Source organism: Mustela lutreola, chromosome 9, assembly GCF_030435805.1.
Source record: "Mustela lutreola isolate mMusLut2 chromosome 9, mMusLut2.pri, whole genome shotgun sequence".
Classification (NCBI taxonomy): Eukaryota; Metazoa; Chordata; class Mammalia; order Carnivora; family Mustelidae; genus Mustela; species Mustela lutreola.
In genome coordinates, this window is record NC_081298.1 from 85,034,293 (window position 1) to 85,045,608 (window position 11,316).

The 11,316-nt window shown below is 40.7% G+C and overlaps 1 protein-coding gene across 1 annotated transcript; it reads right to left on the reverse strand.

Moving 5' to 3' along the window:
- Nucleotides 1-8,314: 8,314 nt before the first annotated feature.
- Nucleotides 8,315-9,235, reverse strand: LOC131840177 (small ribosomal subunit protein uS5-like). The gene has a single exon (XM_059187776.1). The coding sequence runs from the start codon at nt 9,220-9,222 to the stop codon at nt 8,350-8,352; it is 873 nt and encodes a 290-aa protein (XP_059043759.1). The 5' UTR covers nt 9,223-9,235; the 3' UTR covers nt 8,315-8,349.
- Between the last annotated feature and the right edge of the window lie 2,081 nt (nt 9,236-11,316).

Sequence of the window (11,316 nt, forward strand, 5' to 3'; positions counted from 1 at the left end):
TGAATGTTTATAACAGTCAAAAATTGGAAATAACCTAGGTGTCCATTTTCAGGTAAATGTATAAATTGTTGTATATTGATAAAATGGAATACTACTCAACAAGGAATGTAAAGAAAAAACTGATATGCACAACAAAATTGATTAATCTCAAAAGAATTAGTGCCAAGGGAAAGAAACCAGACATATGAAAATATATCCTGCATGACTCTATATGAAATTCTAGAATAAGCAAAACTATAGTAATAGAAAGCTAATCAGAAGTTTCTAGGAATCAAGGACTAGGAGGAGGAAATTAACTGCAAAGGGTGATGCTGGGAATATTTTATATCAATAATGTGGTAGAGATTACATTATTATGTGTGTGTTTCAATACTCTTATAGTTGGGGCACCTGGGTGGCTCAGAGGATTAAGCCTCTGCCTTCGGCTCAGTCATGGTCTCAGGGTCCTGGGATCGAGCCCTGTGGCAGGCTCTCTGCGCAGTGGGGAGCCTGCTTCCCTCTTTCTCTCTGCCTGTCTGTCTGCCAACTTGTGATCTCTCTCTCTCTGTGTCAAATAAATAAATAGAGCCCTAAAAAAAAAAAAAAAAGTCAAAACCTTAAAACACACGCACATGCACACGCACACACACACACACACACACACACACACAAAACCTCTTATAGTTATGGGGTGCCTGGGTGGTTCAGTCAGTTAAGCAGCCCACTCTTGGTTTTGGCTCAGTTCTTCATCTCCACGTCCTAGGATGGAGCTCTGCATCAGTCTCTGTGTTCAGTGGGGAGTCTGCTTGAGGGTTTCTCTCCCTCTCTCTCTGCCTCTCCCTGGTCACATGTGCTTCTAGGCACACACTTTCTCTCTCTCTCTCTCTCTCTCTCAAATAAATAAATAAATAAATCTTTAAAAACCCCACAAAACCCTCTTATAGTTATATATACTTAAAATGGTATATTTTATAAAATGTATAGCTTAATAAAGGAAGACTCATCATCCTGAAACTTCAGAATGCTGGAGCTTTCACAGAGAAAAACAGTAACATGTAAAGGCTTGGGAATCAGGGCAAAATTTGACTTTAAAAGTAATACTCGAATGGAGAAGACAATTGAAAAAGGCCATCAAAATTCTGAAGAATTTTATAGCCAGCTAAACTATTAACCAAGTTTGAGGGCAGAATATATCTGTTTTCAGATTAGAGGCTCAAATAAATTACCTCCTATTCTTCATTTCTTAGGAAGATATTGGAGAATCTGCTCCAGCAAAACAAGGCATTAAACCAAGACAGAGAAGGAATCTAAGAAACAAAGGATTGAACACAGGAGACAAAAGAATCTATAGGAAAGTAGTAATGAGAAGTCCTAGAAGGAAAGATGAGTAATAGTCTAACAGGGAACCTGTCCAGACTGGAAAAGAGAAGGAAAGTCTCCAGAAGGATCTCCTCAAGAAAAAAATGAAACATTACTTGAAGTATTTGATGGCATTGTTAGATATTTTTATAGTAGTGCCAGAGTTTGAGAATTAATCAGTAATAGATATCTAGAAAACTAAGTAATGGAGAAGATGAGGCAATTATTATTTCTAGGGCAAACAATAAGTTGTCCAACTTAAATAACTGTACATTACTTGGCTCAATAAAAAATATTTATAATCATGATAATGTAGACATTAAATATTATTTTAATTTGAAACAACAATATAGGGTAGGATTTTTAGTATCTTCACTAAAATAGTTCCATTTTTATCTTGAAGATTGCTCTATATAGCTCTTTTGTCTCTTCTTTGCTATTAGGTTGTTGACTGTCAGTTCTCACTAATGTCAAAATGTTTGTCTGTAGTAGATGCTGCTACCTGACTTCTAGTTTTCTATTTTGCTGTGAGCTTGGAAGTCATGTGATCAAGCTTATTTTTCTGTATAACATTGGAATATATAAAGTATAACTTGCCTGAATTTTATTTATTTATTTATTATTTTTAAATTAATATATAATGTATTATTTGTTTCAGGAGTACAGGTCTGTGAATCATGTCTTACACAATTCACAGCACTCACCATAGCACATACCCTCCCCAATGTCCATCATCCAGCCACCTTATCCCTCCCCACCCCAACCCCAGCAGTCCTCAGTTGTTTCCTGAGATTAAGTCTCCTATGGGTTTGAAGTGGGGTGGGAGGTTGGGGTACCAGGTGGTGAGTATTATAGAGGGCACAGATTGCATGAAGCACTGGGTGTGGTGAAAAAATAATGAATACTGTTATGCTGAAAATAAATAAATTTAATTTAAAAAAAAAAAAAAAAGAGTCTCCTACGGTTCGTCTCCTTCCCTGGTCCCATTTTGTTTCATTTTTCCCTCCCGTCCCCTCACGAATTCCTACCCTGCCTCTCAAATTCCTCATATCAGAGAGATATGATAATTTTCTTTCTCTGATTGACTTTTATCACTTAGCATAATACTCTCTAGTTCTATCCATGTCATTGCAAATGTCAAGATTTCATTTTTTTGATTTGCCTAAGTTTTAATACACAGTAATGGGGACATTTATGTTGGCTTGCTCAGAGGTGTTTTTTTTGCTTTTGTGACTATGGATAAATTACTTAACCTTTCTAAGGAAAATAACAGGACTTATTTCAAGGGTTGTTAGAAGGATTAAAAGTGGTCAAGATTAATTTAAGGTAGATTTAATATAATTCACTTATCTCTTTTTTTAAATCAATCAATTTTTAAATTTAGGAAATCAAAGTAACAAATCAATATGCTATTCTTCATTACCTAATTTGTAACATAGCAATGTCATGTATGGCCAAATTATAAACTATTTATAAAGCAAGTCCTGATATTTCTTTGGTCAAATGAAACTATTTATCTGTTTCAGATTCTGCTTTTGCAATAAATAAATCTCAAGTATAAAAATTAGAAATAGCACCATTATTTCATCAGACATTATGATAAAACGTTTCCTCTGACTTAATGAAATAGAAAGGTATAGATTATAAAAATTAATTGTAATTGAATGTAAAATATAATTGTTTTTTGTTAAACAATAGGTAATATTAAATAAAATTAAATATGATAAAATAAAAATACAAGTTATTATTAGAGTAAATTTTTTATCATATGATTTGATAAAAATCATTAGTAACTATCTTCTTGAATTATGTACCAAATTTGAAAGAGATCATGTGAAAACTTGGTTTTAGCTAGTGGGTCATAAAAATTTGGTTATTCTAAAAAATATTTTTATAAAATATTTTTTAAATATTTAAAATTTTAAAATATTTAAAAAATATTTTAGCTACATCTGAAATAATCAACTTAATTAAGAATCTAATAAATAAAAATTTAAAAGTCAAATAATCAAATGCTTTGGCCATTCCAACATATTTCTTTCCTGCTAATGACTTTGGAATGAGTATTGAGAATAGATGAAAAGAATTAGATTTAAGAATGTGAAAAAAGGGGTGCCTGGGTGGCTCAGTGGGTTAAGCCTCTGCCTTTGGCTCAGGTCATGATCTCAGGGTCCTGGAATCGAGTCCTGCTTTGGGCTCTCTGCTCAGCAAGGAGCCCGTTTCCTCCTCTTTCTCTCTCTCTGCCTGCCTCTTTGCCTACTTGTGATTTCTCTCTGTCAAATAAATAAATTCTTTTTTTTTTTTAAAGATTATTTATTTATTTATTTGCCAGTGATAGAGGGAGAGAAAGCGAGCAAGCACAGGCAGACAGAGAGGCAGGCAGAGGCAGAGGGAGAAGCAGGCTCCCCGCCGAGCAAGGAGCCCGATGTGGGACTCGATCCCAGGACGCTGGGATCATGACCTGAGCCGAAGGCAGCCGCTTAACCAACTGAGCCACCCAGGCGTCCCAAATAAATAAATTCTTTTTTTTTTTTTTTAAAGATTTAATTTATTTATTTGACAGAGAGAAATCACAAGTAGATGGAGAGGCAGGCAGAGAGAGAGAGAGAGAGGGAAGCAGGCTCCCTGCTGAGCAGAGAACCCGATGCGGGACTCGATCCCAGGACCCTGAGATCATGACCTGAGCCGAAGGCAGCGGCTTAACCCACTGAGCCACCCAGGCGCCCCCAAATAAATAAATTCTTAAAAAAAAAAAAAGAATGTGAAAAAATTACTCTTTAGAATTTTTTAAAAAATGCTTTGCATCCTAAAGGTAAATGCTTTTTTTTTTTTTTAAGCAGACGACTTTTCTTTTCTTTTCTTTTTTTAAAGATTTTATTTATTTGACAGAGAGAGAGAAATCACAAGTAGGCAGAGAGGCAGGCAGAGAGAGAGGGGAGGAAGCAGGCTCCCTGCGGAGCAGAGAGCCCGACGCAGGGCTTGATCCCAGGACCCTAGGATCATGACCTGAGCCAAAGGCAGAGGCTTTAACCTACTGAGCCACCCAGGCGCCCCGGTAAATGCTTTTTTTTTGACAATTCCTAGGGGATGGAAGAAATCTTATCACCATCACTCCACTGTATCATATATTTTCTTTTAGACCATAACAACATGAGCCAAAATACGCCATTTCTAAAGCCAAGTTTCACTCTTCACAGAAGTATGTAAAAGCTAGGGAAAGACTGGTTCCTTGTTAATCACTGAAGGAGACTTCCCCTTTGTTACCTGATGGATATTATTCACCTGGTTGTGCTATAAAATATTATATAGAATGAATAATGGCTATGTCTTTGTTTTTGAAAAGTTGGAGAAGGGCTATTATGAACACAGGTACTTTCCCAGCAGGTTAGTTTTAGGAAAGAAGAAACATAGACGTTGTGGAGTGGAAAACTGATTTCCTCAAAGCTATCCATACTTGAGCACATCCTGGAAAGCATTCTGTATTCCCAGTGGTATGAGAACCCCTAAATTTGAAGGCCACTAGAGTAGAGTCAAAAATGGCTTCATGTGCTTTAAGAAAACATTGCCATCTAGTGGCAACTACTTCAAGTCATAGACACAAGGACCTAAAGGTTCCCTTGACTGTCTGAAAGACAACTCTGCTTCAGCCCTGAGTAGCCACATACCTTGCATTTATATCATCCATTACACTTTATATTGTGCTTTCTACGTATATTGCTATTTAACATTCCAAGGAAGCCCATCCTTTTATGGATGAGGCAGTTGAGGATTAGAGAGAACTTCTTCCTCAATCCTACTTTCATTTATTCATTCAAGATTCATTTGTCAAGCACCATTACGTGACTCGCATTATCCCAGGCTTGGAGTAGGCGGATGGGTTACAAGTGATTCGAAGCTAAGACACAATGTCCCTAAATCATTCACAGTCTATGGGGACACAGAATTACGAATGTTGGAATTAGGATTTGTGTCCAGGACTAAGGTGTATCAGTGTTCTTATGATTACAACATGGTACAGTAAATGTACATGTCATGAGGGTGTTCAGATGAGTCCTGGAGTCCTTCAGAACAGGATGAGGTCAGTCATGGGGAAAGGTGGTTTCCAAGCAAAATGACTCACTGAATTAAAATGTCAACTGAGCAGAGTGCCTGACCTTTCCTACCCTTGTAATCTGCTGTGGGTTTGGAAATCGGTTGAGGAAATTTATTAAAAGGGTATTTAACAGGAAAGTAAAGAACCTGAGTGCAAATCCCAGAAGCTTCCCCAGGAGTGTTGTCTATAAGCTTTAGAGCATGGTTTTTATTACGTCTGTTTCTGGCCATTCTTGGGACTTTCTTAAGATGTCCTCTCTGAGGTAAGCCCAGGCAGCCACAGGGCCAGTGAATTCTGAGTGGGCAGTGTTACAGTGGAATAGATAATTGTGCCATAATGAGCACAGTGAGTTAGGAAAAACCCATGTTCCTTATCTTGGCCTGCTGCCTCCCCAGTCATGAGTTTAGGATTTCTCCCCTAGCTTAGTGCACCGTAGAAATTGGCCTTCTGTCTTTTGAGCACTCCAAGTTCTTGCCTTACTCAGGCCTTTGTAACATTTCTCTTTCCCTCTTGCTCACACTTCACAAGATTGGCTCCTCATTTTTCAGGTTTTAACTTAAATATCACCTCAGAAAGCTCTTCAATGGTCACTCTAATATCTACGATAATAACTAATATTTACCTTATCCATGATGTTTATCAACACCCATTTTGTGTCCTAAAAAGATCCTACATATACTTTTTTATGCTAACTGAAGCTTTAATATATATATATATTTTTAAAGATTTTATTTTTTTATTTGACAGACAAAGATCACAAGTAGGCAGAGAGGCAGGCAGAGAGAGGGGAATGGGAAGCAGGCTCCCTGCTGAGCAGAGAGCCTAATGCGGGGCTGGATCCCAGGACCCTGGGATCACAACCTGAGCGGAAAGCGGAGGCTTTAACCCACTGAGCCACCCAGGCGCCCCCTGAAGCTTTAATATTTACCATCTCCTAATATATACGTATATTGTCTGGTTATCTTTATTGTCTATATCCTCCCACTAGAATGTAAGCTTTGTGAGAGCAAGTGTTTTGTCTGCTTGGCTCATTTCAGTAGGCTTACCAGCTAGAACAAGACTTGGCGCATGATAGGCACCCAATAAATATCTCTGAATGAACTGAATGAAAACTCTTTTCCTCTTTGTCTCATATGGCTACTCTCAATAAACACAGCCAGACTGGCCTGGTTTTCTTAAATAGATTCTGACAGTTTTACTTGGCAGCTCATGAAGCAGGACTGCTGTGTTCCTTTGTTCCAGGAAATGGATTTCAAGTCACCTTTCCAGGGCCCAAGCTTCTGTGGGACAGGAATTCAGGCATTAGTTAGGTGTGTGAAATTGCATTTCTTAGGTCTACCCTGCCATATCCTTTGTTAACGCTCTTGGGCAGGATACTGGTAAATGAGATCAGGGTCTTGTTCAACTATCAGGTTAGCTTTCCTCCATTCCTAACCACAAACCGCCACCTGTGATAAGCTGGCTTTCGGGCCTATGTGCAGCAGATTTCACCACAGGAGGGCTGGCCTGGAGAGAGTAGAGGTTCTTACACTCATCCCATTCCTGGAAAAACAATGCCAAGTTCATCCCCTCCTGGTATGAAGTCAAATGTAGGGATGTCTTGCGAAAAGAAAAGCCTATATCCTGTGAAGAACTGAAAAATGCACTGCTAAGTCATCAACTTCCAGTGAGAGCTAGGAAGAAGCAACGTCCCTCAGCGCAGTGACCTTAGAAGGCCTAGTCTGTCTACAGTGCTATCCTGAAGGTAGCAGTGAAGAATCCTAGGGATTCTTCATCTGCCATCTTGGAGGAAACCAGGTGGGGCTGAAGCAAATATCAGCTAGCACTCTATCCTTACTCCCCAAGCAGCCAGCCACTCTGTCTGTCTCCCTGGCCTCCACTGCGTCACTTTCTCTTCACTACTTCAGGACTCACTGCCTTTCCAACTTCAACACATACCCTGTCTTCTTCTTCTCTTGCCACAGGCCACCTCAAGCAGGACTTTCAGTTCTTTGAATGTGACAAATTATTTCCCACTGCCAGACCTTTGTACACGCTGTTCTATCTCTACTCCTGTAAAAAAGACACTTAGCTAAAAAACACTCTGTTTAGGGAGAATGCTTCTGTTGTTTCCCCAGTAAACACAAAGCTGACTTTTGGATGTCTATAAATCTTTCAATCTATCTATTTCTATTTTGATGGCTGTCACCTTAGTTCAAAACGCTACGATTTTTCACCAGTAATAACCCCCAATTTTCATTTTTGTTCTTGCCCCTACCAGTTCACTCTCCACACAAAAGGTACAGTGGTCTCATAAAAATGGAAATCTGACCATGTTATTTCTCTCTTAAAACATTCCGGTGGCTTCCTATCCTTTTTAGGATGAAGTCTAAAATCCTTAACCTGATCCACAAGACTCTGAATGATTTGACCTTCCCATGCATTTCCAGCTCCAATGTGTACCTTTCTGTTCTCACCACGGTCTTACTCATGCAAGACTTACAGTTCCCTGAATGTGGTATTTTCCACCTCCAGACTTTGCACATGCTATTCTCTCTCTATTCCTTTGCATCATCTGACTTACCCTTGGCATTTCAGCTTCTTTCTGACTTTTTCAGGAAAGCCTTCCCCAACCCTTCTGACTAGTGTCATATATTCTCATTGTGCCCTCTCCTTTTCTCTTATGGTGCTTTTCACTACAACATGCTTGCATATAACCAATACATGTAACTATTTACATCATTTTTATTGTTTTTCCTGCTGCACTGAGAATTGTACTAGTGCCTGATAATTGCTAATTCTTGGTAACTATTTGTTTAAAAAATGAATGAATATAAATTACTCACAATATATTGAAGATACAAGGACTGTACCTTTATGTTCCTTTTTTTTTTTTTTTTTTAACAAGCTTTAGTTCAATTTATTTTTCTTGTATAAAACTATGTGGTAGCCACAGCTGGAGCCTGGGTCCTCTGAACAGAGACTCTGGTGTGGGTCTTCACAAGATGGTCCGTGAACTCCTGATAGGGAGACTTGGTGAACACAGTCTCCTTCCAGAGATCAGGGGTGAGATAGCTGTAGGTCTTGGAGATGGCATCGAAAGTAGCCTTGGCAAAGTTCCCTAGGGTGGCAGTGCAGCCCCTGGCCGAGGTGTAGCAGTCGTCAATACCAGCCGTCATCAGCAGTTTCTTGGGCACAGGGGCTGAGACAGTGCCAGTGCCTCTGGGGGCGGGGATGTGACACACCAGCACAGAGCCACAGCGGCCAGTCACCTTGCACGGGACAGTGTGGGGCTTGCCGATCTTGTTCCCCCAGTAGCCTCGCCGCACAGGGACAATGGAAAGCTTCGCCAGAATGATGGCTCCGCGGATGGCAGTGGCTACCTCCTTGGAGCACTTGACACCCAAACCGACGTGTCCATTGTAATCTCCGATGGCGACAAATGCCTTGAACCTGGTCCGCTGGCCCGCGCGCGTCTGCTTCTGCACAGGCATGATCTTCAAGACCTCGTCCTTGAGGGAGGCTCCCAGGAAGAAGTCGATGATCTCAGACTCCTTGATGGGCAGGGAGAAGAGATAGATGTCCTCCAGGGACTTGATCTTCATGTCCTTGACCAGGCGGCCCAGCTTGGTGACGGGGATCCACTCCTTGTCCTCGGCCTTGCCCCCGCGAGCTCTGCGGCCTCGGCCCCGGCCCCGACCACCGCCCCGGCCCCGGCCCCGGATGCCGCTGCCGAAGCCACCGCGGAGACCGCCACGGCCTCCCATTCCAGGGCCTCCGGGCCCTCCCGCAGCACCGGCGTCATCCGCCATTTGGTGTTCTCTCGGAGAGCTTTATGTTCCTTTTTTAAAGGGTTGTTTTGTTTTTTTTTTTTTGAGAGAGAGTGAGAGTGAGCTCAGTTGGGGAGGTGGGGCAGGGGGAGAGGGTGAGGGAGAATCTTAAGCAGGTTCCACGCCAGAGCCTGATGTGAGGCTGGATCTCACAACCCTGAAATCATGACCTGAGCCAAAATCAAGAGTCCAACACTCAACTCACTGAGCCACCCAAGCACCCGTCTATGGTCTTATATAAAAAAAAACTCAGTTCTGAGGCTGCGTGGTTATGAGTGACTGGTGTCTTCACAGAGGAATATCAAAGCAAATAGATTAGAAAATGTGTACAAATTGTAGTAACAGATAGTAAAGAAATTATCAAAGCCTGCTGAGGTTGTGTCAAAAGGACTTTAGAGCTGACTTGAAGATGCCTCCAATGCCCGGAGATGGAACTGTTTGTATAAGAAAAATAACTACAGTAGATTGGAAACCTCAAATATGTTTACCTCTGATACTGATATTAAGAGAATAAAAATTCACAGTTAATCTTCTGGAGGATAGTAAAAAAATGACTTGTTCTTTTGAAAATCTGGTTGTTGAATGTCTAAATCTGGACATTTTGAAGCTTGAAGGAGCAGTCCCTATCTTCCTTGCTTGAAGGAGCGGTCCTGTCTTCCTTGCTGTAGGGAGCCAAGAACAGAGCACACTCTAGAAGCCCAGGGCTTTTAGTCCTGGTTACATCCAGATGAGCCAGATGACAGGAGCAGGATGAAATTACAACAAATGTTCCATTTTCATACTGTCCTGTGCTACTTGGATTTCTTTCTTAAGATTTTATGTATGTATGTATGTACGTATTTACTGATTTGTCAAGAGAGAGAGACCATAAGCAAAGAGAGCAGCAGGCAGAGGGAGAAGCAGGCTCCCCGCAAAGCAGGGAGCTGGACGCGGGCCTTGAACCCAGGACCCTGGGATCATCACCTGAGCTGAAGGCAGACCAGACGCGTAACTGACTTAGCCACCCATGTGCCACACCACTTGGACTTTTAAGAAGAAATGTGGATACAGGGCAATTCTTTTCCCCCAAGCCTTTCAAAGTTTTGGCTCCAGTTTCAGCCATCTCACTATAATGAGCAGCAGAATTCATGAGAGGAAATTAGATTTTTATTGAATGAAAGTGAAAAACACAACTGTTTAGTGTAGACCAGTACTGTTCACTAGAACTCCCTGTGATGGAAATATTCTGAGTGTTTAATGTGATAGTCAGTAGCCACATATGGCTACTGAGCACTTGATATGTGAGTAGTGTGACTGAGGAAATGAATTTTATATTTTATTTCATTTTAATTGGTTTAAATGAAATAGCCTCCTGTGGCTAGCAGCTCCTGTATTGGACAGCACAGTGTGACTCTATGTAATATCTATAGTAATTGCTTCCTTAATGTTTTCTACTATTAACGCAATTGCAAAGAATGCTTTATGCTCTCTAGCCAAACAGATCAGTCAACATTAATTTTAGGAAACAATCTTCTCCTGTTCTAGTCCCACTCCTTTATTTAAAAAGAGCAATAACAAAAACTATGAGGATTTTGATTAATCACCCTTTCCACATCCTCTGGGAGATAGATAAATGTATACAATATTGCCAGGAGGCAATACCTTCTAATTCATACCTTCCCTTTAAAAAAAGAAAAAAAGGTTTATTTTATTTATTTTAGAGAGAGAGAGAGAAAGAGAGCCCACATGAGTAGGGGGCAGGGCAGAGGGAGAGTATCTTCAGACAGACTCCCCACTGAGCATGGAGCCTGATGTGGGTCAATCCCATGACCCATAAAATCATGACCTGAACTGTAACCAAGATTTGGACACCCAACCAACTGAGCCACCCAGGCACCTCTCCCCACCTTCCTTTTTGCATAGTTTATTTGTTTAACATAATAAACAAGCACCTACCCTGCGCCAGGCACTATACATATTGGTGCTATGAATATACTGATTGTAGTAGATGTCACAGTGTTCTGCTCAGATATGCTCTTTCAGGACCAAGGCACTCCCTCTTTCAGCAGCCAGGTGTCTTGGTTGCCATCAACTCCC